Consider the following 24966-nt stretch of genomic DNA (forward strand, 5'->3'; position numbering starts at 1 on the left):
TTCTGGGGAAATGTAACAGCTCTAGCAACACAGGCAATGCAAGAAAGATTACAATTAAAAATAAATAAATAAACCAGCTCAGATACTGCAAGTACATAGTTGATAATTCTTTCATAAATGTACTTAATTCATCAGAATGCATGGGGCTTGTCAAAACTCTGTTCTTACTTCTGGTTCTCAAGATAACGGAGGACACCTCCTTCACAACTTCAATTTCCAATAACAGCCAGGGAGAATAGTTGTACCAAGTAGAGAGGAAGTTTTGGATCTATTGTTGCACAACCCACAGAGCTAGAAGCTCCAAGTCCAAATAAGGAATGTAAATGCACAGGTAAAATTCCTCAATGACAAAGCATTTTCTCACTAAATATCAAGTGACCTCTCCCTCCTTGCTTTATAAGGATGCAGTTCATGGGCTATTATTCCTTGAGTGAAAAACACCTATTTAGGTCTGCCTATTCTTTCCCTTTCCTCATTCTAGTTGCAGTCTTTCTCATGAACACTACTGCAGACAGAAAATGTCAATAATCAAAAACTACAGAGTTAACTCGCATAAGCCAGTAATGAACCGCACAGACCATGAATAAAAAATTGGAAAATTAAAAAACTCATGGTAACAAAATGACAGGGTTAGAGTGCAACAATAATACATATGGTAAACATTATTAGGCTACCATTAGTCACTAATGAATAGAAGCTTTACATACTAGCTGTCATCCCCAAAGCATTCCATATCTTGAGCAGAGGCTGGGTAATTAAGCAACTTGTTTAGTGCCAAAAGGTCTTAGACCTAGAAGTTTCCGGCCAGTTTTTTAAGGGAGAAACGGCAGCCTGAATAGGGTAGTGGATGGGAATAAAATTTTGGATGAAGTACTAAGATTTGCTCTCCACTAACAGTATTTTCAGGGTAGGGAAGCAAACATGGTGTTTGTGTGTGTCTGTGTGGGAGGCAGAATTTCCAAGAGAGATTTTTCTTAGAATAAATGATGACCCTTACCTGTGGAAGAAATGCTTGCAAAAATTTCTTGCAGGGAAGGCAGCAGTGTGGAGGGCTCGGCCTTCCAGATGTTCTGCAGCAAGTTACTCACTTTTGTCACCTGAGAGACATATTCTCGCAGCTCCTTCTCCTGGGTGGACTGGCACTGGAAGTGGCCGATCGTACGAACCAGCTGTTGACAGAACGTGACGGCCAATTTCCCCTTGGGGATGCACTGCACGAAGTCGGTCAGGAGGTCGCTCAGTCGGGCACACAGCAGCGGCTCCGGCCTCTCGCACACCAGCCGTAGCACCTCCACCTGCAGCAGGCTGAAGAGGTCCAGCACCGAGGGGCAGCTCATGATGAGCTTCAGGCCGTTGTGAATGTAGTCCAGGATGGCTACGTCCTTCCTGTCCAGCGAGTGGTAGCCCTGCTGAAGGAGGCTCAACACGAACGTCTTGTTGAAGAAGGCCTCGAACTCGGGCCGGTGGTACCGTGCGTAGGCCTCCAGCACCTGGTGCCCCACCTGCCGCTGAAAGGGGTCCTGGCCCTCCAGGATGAGCCGGGTGGTCAGGTCAAACATGGCCTCGCACTGCGCCTGGTCTAGCCAATGCTCCGCCGACTCCACCACCTTCCGCACAATCATCCGCTTTACCGGCAGCGGGTGCGAAGAACTCACCAGGCCCTCCAGGATCTTGTCCATTGTCGTCACGCGGCCAGGCCAGGGGACAGGGGACGGGCGGAGACAGCCCCGAAGCGGGGCAGGAGAGCCCCGGGGCGGAGGTGAACTTGGAGCGCAGCAGCAGCAGCGGGACCGACCACCGCCACCGCCGCCTCAGCAGCCACATTTATCGGGCAGGGGGTCCCATCCAAGCCCGGGCGGGAGTCGGCAAGCTCGGGGCGCGTCAGAACCGGCACGGCCCGCGGCGGGCCTAAGGAGCCAGGGGCCCGCACTCCGCCGCCGCCCCGGGCCCGCGCTCCTTCTCAGCATCAGCACGGAGGCGCCCGCGGGGCCCCCGGCGGCGGCGGGCGCGGAGGATCGGGGCTGCGAGCCGGCAGGTGGAGGAAGCACGCCTCCGCGTCCCGGGACGGGGGTGGACGTCGGGTCCCGCAGACAGGAAGATGAAACAGGCCCCGGGTTGAGCCTGGAGCCGCTGTCACCGAGGGTGTCTGATCAGCCGGGAAGAGGAGGTGAACACCCTTGACCCGGATTCAGAAGGTCCCGCAAACAGGAAGTGACGGAGTAGGAATCTCGGGGAAGGCCCGCCCCTCCGCCCCGCCCCAATCCGTCCCTTCCCACCGAATCCCTCCCGGCTGCGCTCTCCCCGCCCCCCCGCCGGCCCGCCCCTTCGCGGCTGCGCAGGCGCGCCACCGCCCTCGCCCCCGGCCCCGCCAGTCCAGTCACGAGGCGACGCTTGCGTCATCGGGATCGAGTGTCGAGTCACAGGAGCCTTTTCAGGAGGAGGCCCGAACCTGGGGCGATGGAGGTGGCCTCGACCCCAGGATTCCCACCTTCGGATCTCTGTGGGTTCTTTCCGGGTCAGGTGGCTCGTCAAAGCCCGAGAAGGTGCTGTTGATGTGACATCTTGCGAAGGACAGAGTTTTGGAAACGCAAGCATTTGGGGCGAAAGGAGAGAAAACCCTCAAAACTCAGATTGAGGAGAAGTCGTGTGAGGCCTTGGCTCCTCCGTCAAGAAATGAGCTAGGGTTCCTGAACGCGGGGGCCTCTCTCCTCCTCTGTGGTTCCTAAAGCAAGGGCCAGGCTGGCCCCGCGCTTACATTGACCAAGGCCGATCAGAGGTCTGTTTTACCAAACCTCTAGCACGTCTCTCTCTAGTGAGCTTTGGTGGCATATAGAAAAATTATAAGATTTCCAAACACTGGGAGGAGAAAATGACAGGTGAGAAAATGAAAGACGGATATGTATGTGCCTGTGTCACATTGAAGAGTACTTTGAAATAGAAAACGAGATGAAAGTTTTACATTATTTAATATATGTGTATGCTGACATTGAAGATGGTTTACAATAAGGAAGAACAGGTGCAGTCATCCAGCTTGTACTCTTTCAAGTTCAATTCCAAAGATTCACAGTAAGAATTTTGGCTTTCATCAGAGGCCTTTGTATTGGAAAATATTCCCTAATTATAGCCCTATACAGAGTTGGCCTGTAATAGTTGTGAAGTCAGACATTAATGGCCTGTAATATAGACGCAACATTAAACAAATGGTTTGTTTTAAGTGTTTAATAGAAAAATGAACAACATTGTAAGTTGTTTACTTTGCTAAGTACCGTTTTGGTGTTTTTTTTTTTTGTTTTTTTTTTTACAAATATATGAAATGATTACACCAATATATTTAACACATAAATTAGGGTAATCTTAAAAAGAATAGTAGTTCAGGTGAAATAGGAGCTGGGTAGAGGAAACTTGAGACTGAGTTTGTGGGAAGAGATTGGAAATAAAAGAGAAATGAGGAAACTGATGGATGAAAAAGTCAACCATTCTAGAGAATAGCTTCCGAACTTTTCCTTTTCGGATAGATGGAAGGCAAAACTAGAGAGGAAAGTTTAATTTTATGGACTGGTGCCACATTGGAAGAAAAAAATAATGTAGAAGGCAAAGCATTAAGAAGAATGAGTATGTGGGTTTGAAATGTAAATGTAACAGAAGATTTGGAGCCATTTAAGGATGAATGAGGATTGGTGAACAACAGTAGTGAAGTAATTACTCCAAAGCTGATAAGAAAAAAATATTGGTTAGTTAAAAATTTGACAAATGTTCTGAATCATCAATAACATTTCCGCCTTTCTGTTAATAATATGTCTTCAAAAACAGTATTGCAAAATAAGATGTCTGAGAGATACATAGTGCAATTTGTTCTCAGCCTATATAATATAGATAAGGTAATTTCATACTATCAGGCTCCAAAAGCACCATGACTCAGAATTTTTCAAGTACTTCTTGAGTGATAGATGCACAAAATAAAATATTTAATAGGTTTTTTACACCAAGTATTCAAAACATGTTTCTTTCTTTTGCCATTAGTAAAAATATATACATAATATATTCTGTTATGACTATAAGATTTCAGTTGGAAGTGATCTACTTTAAATAATTTATTTGATAACATAACTAAAAATTATGTAACAGCACCATATTCCTGTTCAACATTTTAAACTATTTTCAGAAGTCTATGGAAAGGTTTTGCTGTACTATGCCTTGCTGCTAATGATTAGATTAGTAGGTGCTATTCCTACAGGCTTTAAGATTTTGTGTAAAGATTTAGTCTAAGACCCCAGCTGCTAACTAAATGGTTTTGTAAATATACATCTGGGAATGAGAGTCACCATGATAGGGCTTAAAGAAAAAAAGCTCAGAATAGAAAATGATTATTTCTTAAACACCCTCTATTTGCCTGAAACTCAGTATTTATACTTTATCGTAGTTCTCAAAATAGACTTTTGGAAGTAGACGTTAATAGCTTCATTTTGTAGATAAAGTAATGAGGTCATGAGAGGTTAAATAAATAGGTAGTTAGGTGAAAAGTGTGTGTGTTTGTGTTTGTGACTGGCAAAGAGAAAAAGCATTTCAAAGAGCAGGTTAGAATTGGCCAACTGAAACAACTCTACATTAAATTAACTTTCCAATGTGATATTTATGTCACCCTATAGCATCAAAAGCTAACTTACTGTGTGCATTAGAAAGAGCTTTTGTTATCGTGGAAGTTGAGGTTTCCTTTCCCCACTGAGTGCTGAGGGTGGAGTCCTTACTGTATCCCGAGAAAAAGAATTTTCTGAGACTGGCATGGCAGAATGAGTGACTTTTATTTGTGTGGAAATACATCTCTGTGTTTCTCAAGCCCCACTCCAGTCGCAGAAGAAGTATAGCTGAGGTTTCAGTAGAGCTAAAAACAAATCCAGTGTCCGGTTTCCATCCCATGTTGCATCCAGGTCCAGTTCGGTGTCAGGATAGTTACAGTTCATTAGTCCATTGTGAGTGGGGGTCCACATGGCCATGGGCCATACGAGAGAATGCCAGGAAGCAGGAGTGAGAGCCCCGAAAACCAGGAGTCAATCAAGAGAGCAAACTCCTTTATTCAGGGGATTAACTATCCCAAATTTTGGCCCTTGCAGTGGCCACGCCTATAGTGGCCAATGACTTATTCCAAGGTGCGACTGACAGCAAGCACCTTTGCTAGTCCCCCCAACTTTCCTGGGCATACAGGTATTTTCCTCCCTGTTTAGTCTCTTCCCTCAGCCATCAGAGGGGAATAGACCAGTGGCTCCCTGGGGAGTGCAAAGCTTTAGCTACCTGGTGAAGCTGCCCCAATGACATGTCTATAATATTTGGCCTTCCCTTTGCTCCTTTCTTATTAATAACTAGTTAATTACAATGTTATCATTGTGATTAAGAAGTCATCATGTGAAGTAATTATAAGTAATCCCTTACTTTAAACTATGTAATGTATGTTTAACTATGTAGTAAATTTTTTTAATTATAAGGAAAAAAACTGGAAAGAAATATAGCAACCACTTTGGTAAGATGTGTTAATATATATATTTTTTGACTTGTATGGTACACCAAGCTAATCTCACTACCCTATTTTAAATCCTTCAGTGCTTCCCATTTTATTTAGAATAAAATCCAAGCACCTGCTATTGCTATAAAGCCTTACATAAAGTGACTCGAGTCTTTTCCTGCCATTTTCTTCTTGACTGTGTGAGCCACACCGGCCCTCTTATGGTTGGTCCTCTGGTCAAAATCTCAGGTTCTGGGACTTTCGTACTTATTGAAACTTTCTTCTACGGCTCCTGTAATTTAAGTCTCTGCTTAGAAGTCATCTCCTCATGGTGTCAGTTCCAGATTATCTACTACTTTATTTTGTTACTCTGTTTATTTTTTAAAAATTAAAGTATAGTTGACAATATATTAGCTTCAGGAGTACAGCTTAGTGACTCTATATTTATGTACCTTATGAAGTGCAAATCATGGTAAGTCTAGTAACTATTGAAAGGGACGGGAGAGAATAATAAAATAGAGAACTAATCGTAGTGGCATACCAGCCAGTTATAAGAAATGTTAATCATCCTTTACAATGTTAATCCTGGTTGGTTGAAAAGCCCACTCTGACCTGGCTGGGAGGTGTGCGCCTCGGGAGCTTACCTCAGGAATGCTGTCCCTTCTCCTGATCTGAGGACAAGAGGGACTGCCTGACATCACGGAAAGATTAACAACCTGATTAGCAGAACACTGGACTCGGGATTGTGACTCACTGGCCTTGTGATTGTGACTCATTGGCGACCAGCTCCTGCAGCCCCCAGCCCACATTCCTCTCCCGTTGCTTGTAACCATTTTACCCATTTTTTTTTTCCTTTTTGCCCACTGCCCTTTCTCACGTCCGTAGCCATTGTTTCTCTACCCTTTAAAAGCAGCTGGCAAGTGATGGGGGCGCAGAGGAGATTTTACAGGATGACCCGCTGCTCTCTCATGCTGCTGGCAGTATTGAAATAAATGCTCATATGCAATTCAACCTTGTCTCTGCTTAATGGGCTCAAGTACTGACAGGTGGCCTGGACCCATTTGTTGTCTGGTTTCACGGTCACCAAACTTACTACCATATTATTGACTATATTCTCTGTGCTGTACATTACATCCCTGTGACTTATTTATTTTATAACTGGAAATTGTGCCTCTTAATCCCCTTTATCTTTTTAGCCCATCCCTGTTTATTTTTTATAGTACTTGACCATCATGTGAAATTAATTCAATGTTACTTGTTTAATTTCTTCACAGTCCTTTTCATTTCTTCTAGAATCTATGCTCCATGAGGTCAAGAAGCTCTGATTGTCTTAGTAATTTCTGTCTACTACAGGTACTAGAGTTAGAATAGTATCTGGCACAAAGTAAACAATCTAACAATTTGTTGAATGAATGAACATTTTAATGAAATGAAATGTCTAAAAAATCCCTAGGAATCCACAGAATAACTTCTAGGACTAAGAAGTGAATTCAGCAAATATTAGCAATGAACACATGGAAAACAATAAAAAATATAACACCATTTGCAATCACTGAAAACTTAGGTATAAGTAACAAAACATGTACAGGACTCATATACTGAAATAAAAAAAACACTGATGGAAAACATCACAGAACTATGTATGTGAAGAAACATATTGTAATGGATTGAAAGACTCAATATAGTAAAGATGTTAATTACTTCCAAATTGATATACAGGTTTAACAAAATTCCGGTTAAAATCCTAGTAAGATTTTATTTTATTTTTTGGAGATGCAGACAAGATTATTCTAAAATGTGTAAGGAAGACAAACCAGAATAGTGACAACAATTTTGAAAAAGAAGAATTAAGTAGGAGGAATAACTCTACCCAAATTTAACTCCTATTATATATCACAATAATCAAGAGAGTGCGTTATTGGCAGAGGGATAGACACAGATCAATGGAACAGATTTAAAGTATCCAGCAATCAAAGCACAGAAGTATACTTAACTGAATTTTGACAAAGGTGTAAAAGCTATTCAATGGGGAAAGGATAGCCTTTTCAACAACTGGCCCTGGAGAAATTGGATGTCCATAGGCATAAAAATAAACCTTGACCTCAACCTCACACTTTACACACTGGGAGAAAATATTTGTAAACCAGATATCTGACAACAAACTTGTATCTAAAATAAACTCAAAACTCAATGGTAAGACTTGTATATGAAATAACACTATCAAGAGAGTTAAAAGATCATGCACAGAATGGGACAAAATATTTGCAAACCCTATATCTGATAAGTAACCAATATTCAGGATATATAGAGAACTCCCACAACACCACAATAACAAAACAACTCAATTAAAAAATGGCCATAGGACTTGAATAGATACTTCTTCAAAGATATACAGATATACAAATGGCTAATAAACACATGAAAAGATGCTTAACGTTACTAGCATTAGGGAGATGCAAATCAAAATCACAATAAGATACCACTTCATATGCATTAGGATGGCTTTTATTAAAAAAAAAAGTGTTGGTAAAGACATGGAGAAATTGTGCATTGCTGAGGAAACAATTTGGTGGTTCCTCAAAAGGTTAGACATAGAATTATGTGATCTGATCCAGCAATTCTAGGTATATACCCAAAAGAATTGGCAGGGACTCAAACAGATAACTGTATACCAAATGTTTATAGCAACATTATTCACAATATCCAAAAGGTGGGAACAACCCTAATGTTCATCAATAGATGAATGGATAAACAAATATGGGCGATTTATATATATATATTATTCAGTCTTAAAAAGGAATGAAATACATGCTAAAACATGGATGAACCTTGAAAACATTATGCTAAATTAAATAATACAGACAGAAAACATATATGATTCTATTTATATGAGCTACCTAAAAGAGTCAAGTTTAAAGAGACAGAAAATAGAATGCAGGTTACCAGAGGCTGGGGGAGGAGGAAATGAAGTTATTGTTTAATGGGTATCGAGTTCTGTTTGGGAGGATAAAAAGATTTAGAAATGGATAGTGGTGGTGACTGTACAACATTATAAATGTACTTAATGTCACTGAACTGTGCACTTAAAAATGCTTGTAATGCTAAGTGGTAGATATATTTTATCACAATTTCTTTTTGTTGTTGGTAAATCAAGCTATCCAATTAAAAATGAGCAAAGGCTCTCTCTCCCTTTCTCTCCCTCTCTCTCCCTCCAACTCTATCAGGATAAATAGAAAAATATCCTCGGGTGAGGATTAAAAAAAAAAAAAAGTTCTGGCCAGTTTGGCTCAGCGGCAGAGCATTGGCCCACGGAGCAATGAGTCGCAGGTTTGATTCTAGTCAAGGGCATGTACCTCGGTTGCAGTTTATCCCTGGCCCTGGTCGGGGTTGTGTAGGGGGCAACCACTCGATGTGTCCCTCTTGCATTGATGTTTCTCTCTCTCCCTTTCTCTCCCTCTCTCTCCCTCCTACTCTGAGGATAAACAGAAAAATATCCTCGGGTAAGGATTAAAAAAAAAATTTTTTTTTTTAAATGAGCAAAGGACATGAAGACATTCATTGAAGAGGATGTACAGATGGCAATTAAACACAAGAAAAGATGTTCAATATCACTAGCCACTAGGAAAATAGAAATTAAAGCAATCAGATATCATTACACACCAATTACAACAGCTAACATAAAAAATAGTGACAATATCAATATTGGCAAGGATGCAGAGAAACTGGATCTCTTGAATATCACTGGTAGGAATGCAAAATGTTTCAGCTACAATGGAAAAAAATTTGGGAGTTTTAAAAAAAATTAAATATGCAACTATTTTATGACCAAGCAATCAAACTAGGTTTTTATTCCAGAGATATGAGAATTCATGTTTATACAAAAATGTACACAAATGTTCATAGAAGCTTTATAATAGCCAATAACTAGAAACAACCAAAATGTTTGTCATTAGGTGAATGACTAAACGAACTGTGGTACATTCATTCCATGGAATTCTATTCAAAAAGGATCAAACTATTGATAGACCTGACAACTTGAATGGATCTCAAAGACATTATGCTAAGCAGAAAAAGCCAATCTCAAAGGTCACATAATGTGTCATTCCATTTATATAACATGTTTGAAATAAGAAAATTTTAGAGAGGAAGAATAGATTAGTGGTTTTCAAGGGTTAGGGAAGTGGGGTGAGGTTAGGGGTAGGGTATGACTATAAAGCATATGGTGATGAAATAGTTTTGTATTAGTGTGGGTTCTCCAGAGAAACAGAACTCATAGAAATAGAACCATATGAGACTTATTATAAGGAATTGGCTTACACAGCTGCGAAGTACCAGGATCTGCAATCTGAAGTCTCAGGAGAGTTGGTGATATAGTTCCAGTCCAAGTCTGAAGGCAGGCAGAGAGCATGAGTTCTCTCTTACTCTGCTATTTTGTTCTGTTCAGTCCATTAATGGATTGGATGAGGCCCACCACACTGGGTAGAGCAATCTGCTATGCTCAGTCTACTTAGTCAAATGTAAATCTAGTTCAGAAACATCTTTACAGACACAGCAGGGAATAATATTTGACTAAATATCTGGGTACCTTGTGGCTCAGTCAAGGTGACATAGAATTAACTATCACAAGTCCACCCCTTGTCAACTTGGCACCCCTACATATCTCAAAACCATACTTAATTTCCAAATAAGATCACAATTCTACCTAACCTGCATACAACCAGAAACACTAACCCTTCCCCAGAAGAGGAAATAAAGTCCTTGAGTGATGTTTACTTTTCTCCTTGATACCCTGTAATTTAAGTACTATGATGTAAAATTAATAATACTTAAGTACTATATGTTATATGTTATGTTACATGATAAGGCAATAAGACAAGAAAGAAAACAAAAATATTTGCAGTATATATATAGCAAATATTTTTGTTATATATATTATGCAAATATACACACAAACATTTTTATAACAAAATAAGGGGAAAATACCTATGACAATTAGTTTTCATTATTTTAACTGGCCATGTGATAATAGATGGTGTTTATAACAACTCTTTTACACTATCTATTCTGTATTCCCTTTGCCTTCAGCAAATACTTCAATTGGCTGTAGTTCTTTGCCTGGTGGAGTGACCCAAACCTTTATTCCTGAAGTCTGGGCCATTAGTGGTCCTGTGTGGACTGGATTGTTGTAGATTTCCATTGACTTTAACCGCAGGGCAAGTAATACTAGGAGATGCCCTAAGCCAAGGGATCTCTTGTAATCCAGACAGAGTACATTCCTTATTTCCACTGTAGAGTAGCAGTCCAATTTCTCCTTGATAGTCTGGATCAGTCACTCAGCCAGCACAGCCCTTCTTTGCCTGTTGATTCATAGGTATGAGGAGTCCAAAGTGGCCGAGTGGCATTCTTAACTCCCAGTTCAATGGAATCATTGTTGTGCTTCCTCATGGAAGCATCCCTCCCTTTGGAGCTAAGATTTATAAGCCATCTGAACATAAGATAGGGAGCAAAATTTTTGCTAATAGGTCACTATGGGTAATAGTGAGTGACACCACTCCCATTTCTACCCCTTGATTTTGGACCTGTGAATCCTGGGTATGAGAGACATGGCACCACATATCAGCATTTGATTCAGAGCATATACAGCCTTTTGGAGAACTTTGCTCAAGCCCTGCAAGTTATTGTCACTTAGCTGGCATTGTAATCGAGTCTTTAAAAGACTTTTATTCTGTCAAACCAGCTCTTTGGGATGTTGGGAAACGTGGTAAGGCCAGTGAATTCTATGATCATGGGTCCGTTGCTGCACTTTATTTGCTGTGAAGTAAATTTCCTGATCAGAAGCAATGCTGTATAGAATACTATGATGGTGGATAATATATTCTGTAAGTTCACAGATGGTAGTTTTTTGCATGAAGCATTGTATGCAAGGAAGGGAAATCCATATCTATAGCAAATGTCTATTTCAGTAAAAGAAAACTCTGACCCTTCTGTAATGGAATAAGTCCAATGTAATCCACCTGCCACCAGGTAGCTGGCTACCATCCTGGGGAATGGTGCTATATCAGGGACTCAGTGTTGGTTTTACTGTTGGCAGATTGGGCACTTAGCAGTGGCCATAGCCAGGATGGCCTTGTTGAGTGGAAGTCCATGTTGCTGAGCCCATGTATAACCTTCATTCCTGTCACTCTGGCCACTTTGTTTATGAGCCCATTGGGTAGTAAATAACAGTGGTGACTGGGAAAAAGTAATTGGGTACAGACTATGAATTGATATGCAATCATATTCCTGGCCATTTCTCCTTCTAAGCAAAGTGAACGATGAGGTACATTGCTCAAAGTTATGCCCATTGGGAGAATTTCTCTTTGCCACTGTCTTTCAGGTACGTCCCAGAAAGAGGGACTGTCATGTTGCAGTTGCCACTTTGGGTGGTGCCTGCATGTTGTCCAAGACTATCTGTACACCAGGCCAGTCTTCTCTTCCTCTGTCAACTGATGATAGGCAACTCCCTATGATACCAGACATGCAGATGACTGGTAGGAGTGGGGAACAGAGGCATTTGGGTCACTTGTACTGGTAACTTAGTTGTGCTTTCAGGGCCTGCTTAGGCCCAGTCACATATATAGCATTTCCATTTGATGACAGAGTGCTGCCGTGCATTCTACATGTATAGCTTGGTGGATCAGATAACACCTAGTCATGACGGGTGGCTTCGGTCACATGGTAGCTTGGTGGCTCATGGTTGTGCATTCAGTCTCTCCTAAGGCTCAATAGCAGTCCAAGAGCTGTTTTTCCAAAAGGGAAATAGTATAGCTGCATGCAAGTGTCTGACCAAAAAGTCTAGAGTAATTGCTGCATTTCGCTCATTAGGTTCAATCAGCTTAGTGTCATCAATTAAAGGACCAATGTGCTATCTGGTGGAAAGGAAAAGTGAATTAAATTAAATTATGACTCCTAAGTTATGGCTAGAGATTAAATAGTCCCATGAGGTAGGAGCAGGAAGGTGTATTTCTGGCCTTACTAGCTGGAAACAAACTGCTTCTGGTGGTCTTTACTAACAGATACCGAGAAGAAAACACTTGCCAGATCAATAGCTGCATACCCAGTACCAGGGGATGTCTTAATTTGCTCAAGCAACAAAATCACATTTGGTGGAGCAACTGCAGTTGGAGTCTCTACCTAGTTAAGCTCATAATAATCCATTGTCATTCTCCAAGATTCATCTTTCTTCTGAACAGGTTAAATAAGTAAGTTGAATGGAGACGTGGTGGGTATCACCACTCCTGCATCGTGCAAGTCCTTGACTGTGGCACTGAATCTGTGCAGTCCTTCCAGGAATATGGTATTGCTTTTGGTTTGCTGCTTTCCTAGGTTGAGGCAGTTCTAATGGATTTCACTTGGCCTTTCCCACTTTGCTAGTCCTCACTCCACATGTCAGAGAACCAGTCTGGGGATTCTGCAAGTTGCTGAGTATGTCTGTTCTAAGTATAAATTCTGGAATTGTGGAAATAATCACAGAATGGGTTAGGGGAACTACTGGGCCTACTTGGAGACAGACTTGAGCTACAATTCCACTGAACACTTAACCGCCATACTCTGGTGGATCACAATGAAGTTTGGATCTCCCAGAATTGGTGTCAGTTCTGAATCAGTGTCCAGGAGTCACTCAAAGCTTTGATTATTTTTTTTCCCCAGTGCACAGGTACCCAGGCAAAAGACTGTAGGTCACTTTGGAGGAGGCTGGGAGAAAGATTAACAGTATACGTTTTGGGCAGTGTACTGGAGTCCTTCCTCAAAAACACCCAGTCTCTCCCTTATTCAAGGATTTCTGGGTCTGTAAACTGGCTCAAGTCTGGGAACTGGTTGAGGGGCCATGTCTCTCTCTCTTTTTTTATGATTCACATTAGACTTTTGTTCAACTGACCTAGAATTTTTCTGCTTATATAGGTCAAGTAAGAATTCAGCGGGCTTCCTGTCTATTTCACTTCTAGCAACACCATGATAAACTAGCCAGCTCCATAGTTCTCTGCAAGTCAAGCTATTCTGATTGCTGCTTTGACTCTGCTATCCATTATGGTAATCACACCCTCCTTGCCTTTTGCAATAGAGGGCTGTCACTGGACTCCTACCACCCCAGAATCCAATTACTCCCATTGCATTTAGGTTTTCCAGTTCAGTGACTTCAATCTCCCCTGTAAGATCTGGTCTAGAGAGAAGAGCAATCACTGAGCTCTTCAAAGATGTTGGGGCTCTCCTACAAATTTATTTCTCACACTAGCAGTGAAAGGGATGTTTCCTGAACCCTCCCAAAGTGGGTAAGTAGGTCTTAAATGATAAATCCATGGTAACATTTTACTCTCTGTAAGCCTTCAAATCCCTTCTACATTAAACCAAGGCAGTTCTGGCATTTCTAATTTGCTCACTGTGGGGGGATTGAGATTACAAAGGGAATTAGTAGATAAGAAAAGAGAAATAGCTGGAACGTGGGCACTCCAATGTTAAGATAGTAGAAAGACACGGAGGAAAGAAGAAAGAGGCTATGAAGAAGCTACTAGTGTGGTAGGAAGAAAACCAAGAGAGGGTGGACTCCTGGAAGCCACATGAAGAAAACAATTAGCTATATCACATATTGCTAAGTGGTCTAATCAGATGATGATTGAGAATGGCTACTGGATTAAACAACATAACAATAAGCAGTTAGATGGAGTGATGAGTATTGAAGCCTGATCATAGACTCAAGAGAAGAGGACAAATTGGTGACAGTAGTATAAACAGTTCTTTCAAGGAAATTTTCTAATGAAAGGGAAAAAATGGGGTGGTAGCTCTAAAGTGAAGCAGGATCAAGCAAAAGTTTTGGTATAAGAGAAAAAGCATATTTTTTGGCTAATGGAAAAAAATCTAGGAAAGAGGAGGAACTTTTGGTACTGGAGAGAGAAAGAAGAATTGCTGAGACAATGCCCTTGAGTAGATGGGGGAATATCTTGCACACAAAGGGGTTTCCCTTTGCTAGGAGCATGAACAAGTTCACTCAGTAGCAGGAGACACAGCAGCTGCAGGTAGGTGGGTGAAGGTGGTTGTGGGAGTTTGTAGAAGTGCTCATCTGATCGATTCTGTTTTATCAGTAAAATAGAAGGCAAGGTTGTCAGCTGAGAGTTGCCATCTCTCGGCCTGCCAGGATCAGTGCAATGCAATGAAACTACAAGCACACACTGCTTGGAGTGAGGGGGAGCTTTGCAAGGGAGCAAATGCTCCAGATCTCTGGACACAGTCCCATTTATTTGCAGATTGGTACCCCCAAGTCACAAGTGGATTTAGAGTAATTATTTCCTTGAGATGGCATTACTGCATACACCCTAGCTTTGTCTCTTGCTTTTTACAGGAAGAGACCTTGAAGCCAAGAGATAACAAACCCTTATTCACATGCAAATGAAGCACCCAATACACATGGGTGGGCCAGGTCCCCCAGCCCCAGGATTCTGAGAACGCATTAACACAAGGTTGAGAGTGCTTAACACAAGGTTAAAAAACGTCCATCTTCCAACCCCAAACTCCACAAGAGTGAGCCTGAAAGAAAAAGGGTTGGAGATTTTAGGAGAGAGGTAAAGCTATGTAGTAGTTGTTGAGGAGAATGGAAACCAGTATATGTCATAGGCAGCATTAAAGGCCTATTTGAAATTAGAGCTCATGAATGTAAATAAGACCAGTCTATTTATTGTTTCCTGCAGCCATGTTTACATGCACAGGTGCAAGTATGTAAGAGGCAGGAAGCTGAAAATAACCAGGGCTGTGGTTTGGCCAAGTACAAGGAGACAAGAGAAAGGCAGGAAAGTTAAGGGTGTACATAAGTGTGTGATTATGATTGACCATGCAATTGAAGCTAGATAAGGATAAAAGTTAGTATGTGAAGGGTGAGAGATAATAAAAAGATGTTAGAATAAATAAGTTGTAGTTTCCAGTGGAGTCAGAGGGTTGTTGGAGTTTTCCAGATGTCAAGTAGAGGTAGTGAGCTAGAAAGAGGAGGTGGTGGTCAGAGAGTAGAATGCCTCTAACTGAGATGATGGAGAGGTTATAGTTATTGGGAATGACAATGTCTAAGGTGTGGTGATGAGAGTAAGTAGCTGGAGTAGGGTGGAGGAGAGGAGGTCAAGGCACTGACTTAAAACTTATTAGATGGATTGTCTATGTGAACACTGAGGTCAACTGAGAATTATAACAAGAATAGGGTTTGAGACAGTGTCAGGAGTTAGGAACTGAAATCTCCAAGGAATTGGGGGTGGGGGAGTGGATGTTGTTTGAGCTTGGCTTGGGTGTTGTTTGAGCACTGGAGCAGGAAAGGCAGTTAGTGCTGGAGTCTGACGTCACAAAATTTAAATGGGAATGTTTATGGAGGAGGGAGGAAGAACGGAAGGAGCAGAAAGGAGCGAGAATGTCCTCTTCTCTACCTGCAGTCCTAGTAGCAGTGGAGTTTGGGCTGCAGAGGAAGGCCTGCAGGGCGATCTGGTTTTACAGCAAGAAGTGAAGGGAATGTTCTGAGAAGGCAACTTTGTTGCTGATTGTGTCTTAGCGGGCACAGTGGAAAGATTTGAGGTATTGAACAGGGTAAAATGGGTCAGAAAAGAGGATGTTCAGAGCCTTATGGAAATTAGAGTCCCAAAGATGACTTTGGCTTTTTGTGGCAACTAAACCCAACAGGCATAAAGGACATAATGGGATTAATTTTGATTAAAGTCTTTGATAAAAAACTTTCAGAATCGAAGCGATAAAAGAAACAGATGTGAAACGTCAATGCCTGTTCAAGGACAAGCTGGGGCTTAGTGAGTGAAATGCCTCTTGGCAAAATGTCTGCCTTGTAAAGGGCACAGGGTGGTGTATGAGATTATGAAGAAATCCGAAGACCTTGAAGATAATCAAGGTTTATTGTTCATTACCTTTAATTTACATCATACAGCAATTATTGCTGCTATCTCAAAGACTTTCATTATCATAAGAGGAGCTTTTTCAAAAGCTAGTGGTAAGTTTCTGCACTCTTGCCTGAGAGGAGTTTGAACAGCAGTAGTGTCTTGTTTTATAGACATTTTACTAATTGGTACATTCAAACAAAATTGGATACTTGAAATTTGATTTTTTTAAAAATCCCAAAAGATCAAAGCAGTCGTAACTGGCTAACATGAATTGAAAATAAAAATGGTGGGGGACACTGAACCTCAAAAAAAGGACATAAATGTCTGTAGGCACATAAAAAGCTAATGGGTCTCTGTATGGTACCTAAAATCATCAACACATGATACAGGAAAAAACAGTGGCAGGGAATATTAATTATTATTTGATTCTTTTTTTTGATCAACCCCCTTCTCCTTAAGACTAGATCCATGTGTCTCCTCTTCACTTATTTATAACAGGAATTCAGAACTATTATTGCTACTTTTGAATGTTGAGAGTTGAACAATTTTCTGGTTGGGGGCAACTAAGGTTATGACTGGTTTGGAGAGGGGCATGTAACCACAGGAGTTGAAAGTTTTTTCTTTTTTTTTTTTTTCCATCCTCACCCGAGGACATTTTTTGATATTTTGTTCAGATAGAGTGGGAGGAGTTGCCACCCACACGACCCAACCAGGGCTGGGGACAAACCGCAACTGAGCTACGTGCCCTTAGCAGGAACCGAACCCGGGTCTCTCCAGACCGCAGGCTGACGCTCTAACCACTGAGCAAAACCAGCCAGGGCTGAAAGTTTTTTCTTAAAAGTTTTATAGAAATGATCCTCTTAATTTTGGAATGTTTTACATAAAATAATGACTCTGGTTGCAACAAATCTCTCTAGTTGTTTAGATAAGTTCTTTACTGTTGTGAATATATATGTGTATGTATAAAACTGTAGTTATCTTCCCTCTCACAGTTCCTTTTCCCAAGTCTCACTAGCTCATCCTTGCAGATCCCAGCTGTCCCATCTTCAGGGGACGCCTTAACTAACTACAAAACAGGTCAAATGTTCTGTGAAATATCTTCAGAGCATCCTGTAATTCTTTCTCGCACTTATCACAGTTCATTATTTTTTATTTAATTCTTGACTGTCTTTCTCCTACCCTGCAAGGTAAGTTCTGTGAGGACAGGGGTCATGTTTGTCTTCCTTCCAGCTCCTTTCTACGCGCCCAGCACAGTGTCTCCCAGTATGCAGCACTCAAGAATTGTTGAATAATGAATTTTGGTATTAGTGAAAATTCATTCTGGGACATCCTCAATTGGCATAATATCAATATTTTTAAAGAGAGATTTGACAGGAATTAAGTTCTTTAGTGATGTTATAAAACTTTAGGAATTATGCATATTAGCTTTCTTTACTGTAACTGGAATATCTATTGCAGGATTTGCTTAAGATGATGTGGACATTGGCATCATAAAGGTCATTAAATATTTCAAATGAAATTTTATTGCCTTATTTCTGAGGTTTTGTACATACTCCTTCTCAAACATGTATCAACAGGGAGCTTTATGTCTTAGATAAAACAAGCTGAGATAGTCTGTCCTAGGCTTTGATGTAGTAGAAAGTATTTGTATTTTAGGAAGATGGAGCTTGACTCAGCTTTAATTATAAGTACTCTCATGTAAAGAGCAAGCCAGAGCGCTCATTTGAAGTGTCCCCGGTACGCATAACCAATAGACACGGACAACAAAGCCAGGTACAGGGTGAGGGGGATGGGGAGGAGGGTGTCAATGGGGGAAAAAAGGAGAAACGTCTATAACAAAAATAAATTAATAAAAAATTTTAAAAAAAACTTAAGAAAAATAGCCTATGGTGGTAGCAAACAAAGAACCAGAGAATTAGGAACAAAGCAGGCCAGTTATCTTTCTGTTTTTTAGTGTCACATACTTTTTTAACTTTCAGATTAATGAAGTATCACTGTTTTTCAAAACAGACCTAACTAGATGGACTCTACCTTCTCTTTTATGTTGTGTCCGTGGGTAAGTTACATACTTGGACCTCTCCCTCCTCATCTGCAAAATCAGGCTAGTACCACCTTACCCCCAGGGATGTTTTGTGGGTTAAATATCTTAGTGTACATCAAGTGTCTGACACACAGTGGCACACAAGAAATGTTTCTTTCCCCTCTTGTATCATTTGGTGGTTAAGGGGGAGGGAGGTAGAACACAGAGGGTTTTTATGACAGTGAAACTATTCTATGTGATAGTGTAATGATGGACACATGATGCATTTGTTAAACTCATAGAATACATAACACAAAGTAAACTCTAAGGTAAACTGTGGCCTTTAGTTAATAATATAGCAACATTGGCTCATCAATCATAACAAATGTATCACACAATGTAAGTTGTAAATAATAGGGAAAATTGGGGGCAGCGGAGTATGAAAATCATTTAAAGTTTATGTGGAATTTTTCTATAACCTAAAGCTGCTCTACAAAAAAAAACTATCACAAAATAAACATATTCATCTATTCTGGACCCTGGGATCTTCAATACCATGTCAAGCAGGGTGAGTTTGTTCTAGGCTTTTACTTTACCATGCTTGTAAGCTAATAAGTCAGCTTGTTACTGTTTCATTGATGCATCAGTATGTTTGCATTGGTTCCCTTGTGCCTCATTGACATGGGGCATGGTTGGGAACCTGCACATGCAATTGTTTATATTATAAGACAGGAACACTGAACTTGGGAATCTGCTGTTTTTATAGCGAGCAGTAAGCAAGCCTGTTCTTTGTGTGGGATGGATGCATTACCTTATCTCTCAATTTACTCTCTGCAAATACAACCTTGAGAAATGGCCAGGGCAAAGGGTATTCAGGGCTGTGCATTCTTGGCATACCCTGAAAGAGTGTAGGATGCTAACTGCCCATGGCAGATTGCTTCTCCCAATAGGTGCTTTCAGTTATGGTATCTCTTTCTAACAATACGTAGGGAAATAAATTTTTGCCACAAGGACTTCTAAAAACAACAAATATGCATTTCTATATACAGTTGACTTAGGTATAGGTATATCAGATTAAATATTAATTATTTACAAATGGGATACTACTGTCAGTTTCATTTCTTCCTTAATAAGTATTCTTATCTTTTTTGGATTTATTTTCATCCAGGTCCTCCTAATCTTCCTTTGGAAGATTCAATGCAAATCTGCCATGGAATGGTGGCATTTTTTTGTATCAAAGCTGTTATTATTATTTGCAGAAATTTCTTTACCTTTTCATCTGTAGTTCCTAGTGCATACTTCAAGTATGGTGCTTTTCTCATATGACTGCTGTGCACCTTGTTTTCTTTGTCACACCCTATTTTCTGCGAATGCAAAGATTATGGTCTACTCCCTTGGGCAGGGAGAACTGCTTCCTGTTTGATATTCAGACTGAAAGCCAAACCACAATGGACAGAAACATGGCCCCTATAATGCTTCCTGAGTAACACTGTTAGGAGATCTTCCTTTTGCCGGCATCAGGGCCAGGGACACTGCTGTTTAGTCATTCATTCTCAGTATTGTGGGGATTGTTAAAATCCATGGAAATAAGATTTAATATTCAATATACAGTCATTTTATACAATGAATGTCCTTAAGGAATGTAATGGAATAAGACTAAACAGAGTATACCTATAGTTTTTCATTATAATTTATATAACAAAAGCTGTGGAAAGCCTAGGCCATTTCAAAATATAATTTCAAATCCTATCCATACTCTTTTATCGTCCGGAATAATATGTCAGTCATGTATGTTGATCTAACTATTGCTGTTAGCAAAGTTGATAGAGTTGACTCCTATCTCTCACTTGTCTTTGCTTATCCCTGTTGTTTAAAAGAAAGCAATGCAGGCATGAAAGAGCCTACATGATCTGTGGGCACAGAGAGAAAACGAGAAACTCTCCAAACCTCGTGCCAGTTTTCCTAAAGCTCCAGTTTTACCTCATTATTTCAGAACTGACCAGCCCGTGCCCCTTGTTGGGGAAGCACATGGGGGTTATGTTCAGTGGAATATCAAATGGTGATGACATTTCTAGAAATGGAGTAAAAGGAATAGATAGTGTTCCCTATTTCTACGTCTCCTGACGTAAGTGACTCCCTGGGTAGAAGTCACATATATTCAGAAACTGCATTAACATTTTAAGGCCATTTTGGTGCTAGTTAATAAATTATACTTTCATCCTACTAAAATAGCACCTGGAATGGTTTTCAGAGACAGAATAGTGTAACAAGGCAGTGTTATTGAGAATCAAGAACATGAGCTCAGTTGGGGAGTTAGACTGACTGCCTGGGTTTAAAACGCAGTAGCACAATATACTAGGTGTATGACCTTGGGAGCATTTCCAGGCTTCGGACTTCTCGGGATGGTGTTAGACATAGAACTTAGGGCTTTTTGGACAACTAAATGAGATAATCCATGGAAGGCACTTAGCTTAAGTGCCTGCCACCTAATATTCATTTTATAAATGAGAGCTCTCATTATTTCTTGGGATGATAATAATATATTAATAATAGCAATACTTAATGAGTACTTGCTATGAACTTGGCACTGCATTTTCAGAAGCATTGATTTATTTCATCTTCCCCACAGTTCCCTGAGGTGGTGATGTGACCACAAAGGATTGCATCATGAAACCAGACACACGGCAATCAGAGATCTTACCCTGCATCAAGCTTTCCTGATATTTGTTATCAGCAACCACGAGGCCCAGGCTTCGCAGAGAGAGGTCTGAGCCCACCAGCACAGATCCCCTCATCCTTCCTGCATCAGGATTCACTCTGGCACAGATTCACTGAAGTCTCTAAGGAAGTAATGCAAGTTACTCTGTTATTTACACAAAGGGAGCTTTTCCAGTAATGACACATTTCCATTTTATACTCAGTTACTAGTTTATATGACATTTTCTAGTACCATGGCCCATGAATCCTTAGGTTCCAGATTTTCTACTCTAAACAAACGTGATAGACCAGGTATGTCTTGCTAACGTCTTTCCATAGGTAAGGACTGTATTAGTCTGCTAGAACCGCCATTTAAAAATACCGCAAACTGGTAGCTTAAACCACAGAAATTCGTTTTCTCAGTTCTTGGGACTCAAAGTCCAAGACCAAAGTGCAGGTGGGTTTCTGCCGAGGTCTCTCCTCGGGGCTGGTAGACGGCAGCCGTCTCGCCATGTCCTCACGGGGCCTCACTGTGTGTGCAGAGACCGAGAGAGGGCTCTTGTGCATCTCTTCCTCTTCCTAGAAGGACATCCGTCCCATCAGATTTAGGTCCCACGCTGTGACCTCACATAATTTTCATTACTTTCTCATAGGGGCCCTGACTCCAAATATAGTCACTTTGGGGGTTAGGGCTTCAACATGTGGCTTTGGGGGAGACACAGTTCGGTGCATAACAAGGACTCTCTCACTAGTGTCATCTGATGAAATGATTGCTTGGCATAATTAACTTTGTTCCAAGTATGCCGGGAGCTTTGTCATTAGTATTTTCATAAGGAAATTTAAGTAGGGCAACTTCTTCCTTTCCTGGGGCTTCCCTTTAGTAAAGGGAGAGAATGGACTGCAGGAACTGTTAGCTGGTTTCTTCCCAGGCAGGTGTTGTATTGTCCCCTCTTGAAGGTGGAAGAAATTGAGGCACAGAGAAGTTAAGTGCCAAAGTCAATCACCTAGTAAATGATGGAGCCTGGATCTAAAAGATTATAGTTTATTGAATACCTACCTACATGAGACCCCAAATTGCATAAATATCCTCAAACAAATTCACATTTAATTTCTTAATAACTTAAATTTGAAAGAAGATAATTCAATAAATACATACAATATACAAATACGCAGACATACATTGAAAGAGAATATTATAAAATATGGTCATCTAGTCCGTTCATGGGAATGGCATCACCATCTAGTTATATAAACCAGAAGTGTTGGAATTGTCCAAGACACTTTCCTCTTCTTCAGCCTAGTACCCAATCCTCCATTACAAATTTTGTTGTTCCTACTGCTTAAATAACTCTATAAGTAATTTACTTCACTCCACTTTTTCCCCACCCCCTAGGTGAGCCCTCTCATCTCTCTCCTAAAATATTGCAATAATAAATTCTCAGTTAAGAAAATAATCTATACCGGTACGCTCTTAAAATATGGTCTCCACACCACTTGCAAAGTGATTTTTCAAAATGTAAAACTGATTGTGTTATTCCTCTACTTAAAATGTATTCAGGATCCCCATTCTTAAAATAACCGAAGTCTTTCCTGTGGTGTGTGAGAGACAGCAGTCTAGCTCCAAACTATATTTCTAGCTTCAGATGTCCTCTGTGCTCCCGAGTGTTCTCTGCTCCAGCCACATGGGCTGTTCTGCAGACTGTTGCAGTTTCAGTGCTTCCTACTGCACATAGGTTCTGCATATGGTGTTTCCTCCCCCTTTTGCTCATTGCTTTTAAAAATAGATCCTTCTCGTCCTGGCCAGTTTGGCTCAGCGGTTAGAGCGTCGGCCTGCGGTCCGGAGAGACCCGGGTTCGGTTCCCGCTAAGGGCACGTACATCGGTTGCAGTTTGTCCCCGGCCCTGGTTGGTCGTGCGGGTGGCAGCCACTCGATGTGTCCCTTCACGTCAATGTTTCTCTCTCTCTCTCCCTTCTTCTCTCTCCCTCCCACTCTATCTGTACAAAAAATGGAAAAATATCCTCGGGTGAGGATAAAAAAAAAAAAAAGATCCTTCTGACCTCAGTTCAGTTGCATTTTCCCTCAGTGACGCCTTTTCTTACCAGTCTGACACGGCCAAATTCCCTAGTTTCATAGCAGGAACTTTAGGTCATTACTGAGAAACAGTTAACTCAGAATCAATTCCATGAATGACCAATTTGCTAAAAATAAATTTGGCCAAAGTCGGTTTGCAGAGACCACTCTGTCACTCTGTTCTAGGATAGGTCTCTGCAGCTGTCTTTCTGGGAGAGGCAGAGGCAGGCAGAACTTAAGTCTGACGATAGTAAAGTGCACTGAAGAAGCAGCCCATGGTGAGGTTTCACTGGGGTCCTAGATCCCCGGGCATTAGGGGAGGGCTCGGCGTCTGACACGTGAAAACCTGAAACTGGCACTCAGCCCAGACTGTCGAATCTGGGGTTAGAGAGCTGCAACGAAAGGACTGTGTCAAAGCTTCTGTGGCATGAAGACTTCAAAACCTCCCTAATAATTCACTGAATTGGTCCTTTGGTGAAATGATGATTTGGCAGATTACTTTTCATCAGATTGATTTTCTAGAAATTGACTTTTGGCGAACTGGCTTTCAATGAGTTGTCTGTCAGGGAATCAGAGAATCAGTCCTTTGGAAAATTGGCTCTTGGCAAATTGGCTTTCTGCAAATTGATTTTTGGCACATTGGCCTTCTTCATTTACTTCACCTGGTAGATTTTTCATGGTTAGTGTTTCCCGGTTACTGGGTTGGTGGTCCCTCCCCCACTGCTCATAAGGGTCGCCGGGGGAGAGGTAATATGTGTTTTTATTCACCATTATATTCTCAGCTTACAGCGCAGTGTCCGCCACATAGTAAGTATTCAATAAATATATGTAGAATGCATGAAAAAAAAATAACACTTTGCTAGAGATAAAAATGGATTTTAGGCACCACTCAGTGGGGCTAGTTACCATATATCGAGAGGAGCTGATTATGAGGCAGTTGCTTTTAAATAAGTGTCTATATGAATCTCTGTGTGTATACCATTTTAACCTAGTAATAATAATAAAAGCTAACCCTTATATATCACTGACTACATGACAGACTTTATAGTTATTAAGTCATTTAGTCCTTGCAACAAGACTATGGGGTGGATTGCCACCGTTATCCTCACTTTCTAGATGAGGAAGCTGAGGGCTCGGTGGAGAGAAGGAAACTTGCCCAAGGTCACTCACCCGCCTGAACACAGGCAGTCTGGCTTCAGCATCAGTCAGTATATTGCAGCTCTCTTGATTCAAAAAACAAAAGTTTTGGTCCAAATCAGGGGATGAGGAATCAGTAGTTTCTAACTTGTAATATCTCTTAGGGTAGTCATGGACGAATAACTAGGTTGTGAGAAAGGAAGAGTGTTTTGGGCATGGACACTACTGGGATCTACAAATGCTATTTTGAAAAGTGCCATGGAGCATAATGTTTGATGATGGGCTAAATGTTGGAGGGACACAATGGGACAAGGGGATCTTTGAGGTCTTTTGTATCTCCATCAGCGTCCTGAACAGCTACCCCTGAAACATACAACCTAGATAAAAACAGGGTGCTTCTTTTGCAAGCACAGCATCAATGCAAAAGTCCCTCATTTACACTGAAATTCGTTGTTGTTTTTTTATCCTCATCTGATGACATTTTTTTGCATTTATCTTGAGAGAGAGAGAAGAAGGAGGGAGGGAGAAAGGGGTGGGGGGATAGAGAGACAGAGACAGAGACAGAGACAGAGACATTGACTTGTGAGAGACACATCAAGTGGTTGCCATTCGCAAAACCCCAATCAGGCAATCAGGGCCAGGGACAAACTGC

At 41.1% G+C, this 24966-nt stretch overlaps 1 protein-coding gene and 1 long non-coding RNA gene across 6 annotated transcripts in view; one reads left to right on the forward strand and one right to left on the reverse strand.

Moving 5' to 3' along the window:
* USP38 (ubiquitin specific peptidase 38) overlaps positions 1 to 2162 on the reverse strand; it is a 31539-nt gene extending 29377 nt beyond the window's left edge. Inside the window, exon 1 of one of the 2 annotated variants that reach the window (XM_036240023.1) lies at positions 998 to 2162. In XM_036240023.1, coding sequence (XP_036095916.1) covers positions 998 to 1679 — 682 coding nt within the window. In that variant the 5' untranslated portion in view covers positions 1680 to 2162. The remainder of the gene's footprint in view (positions 1 to 997) is intronic. The other variant, XM_036240024.1, reaches the window with a different exon arrangement.
* Positions 2163 to 2395: 233 nt separating this feature from the next.
* The window catches only part of LOC118615523, a 53846-nt gene continuing 31275 nt past the window's right edge, over positions 2396 to 24966 (forward strand). For 3 of the 4 annotated variants that reach the window (XR_004956441.1, XR_004956440.1, XR_004956442.1), the window contains exons 1-2: positions 18366 to 18445; positions 21039 to 21257. This is a non-coding gene — a long non-coding RNA (uncharacterized LOC118615523). Of the gene's footprint in view, positions 2877 to 18365; positions 18446 to 21038; positions 21258 to 24966 lie in introns of those variants that run through there. The other variant, XR_004956443.1, reaches the window with a different exon arrangement.

Source organism: Molossus molossus, unplaced genomic scaffold (assembly GCF_014108415.1).
Source record: "Molossus molossus isolate mMolMol1 unplaced genomic scaffold, mMolMol1.p scaffold_m16_p_4, whole genome shotgun sequence".
Classification (NCBI taxonomy): Eukaryota; Metazoa; Chordata; class Mammalia; order Chiroptera; family Molossidae; genus Molossus; species Molossus molossus.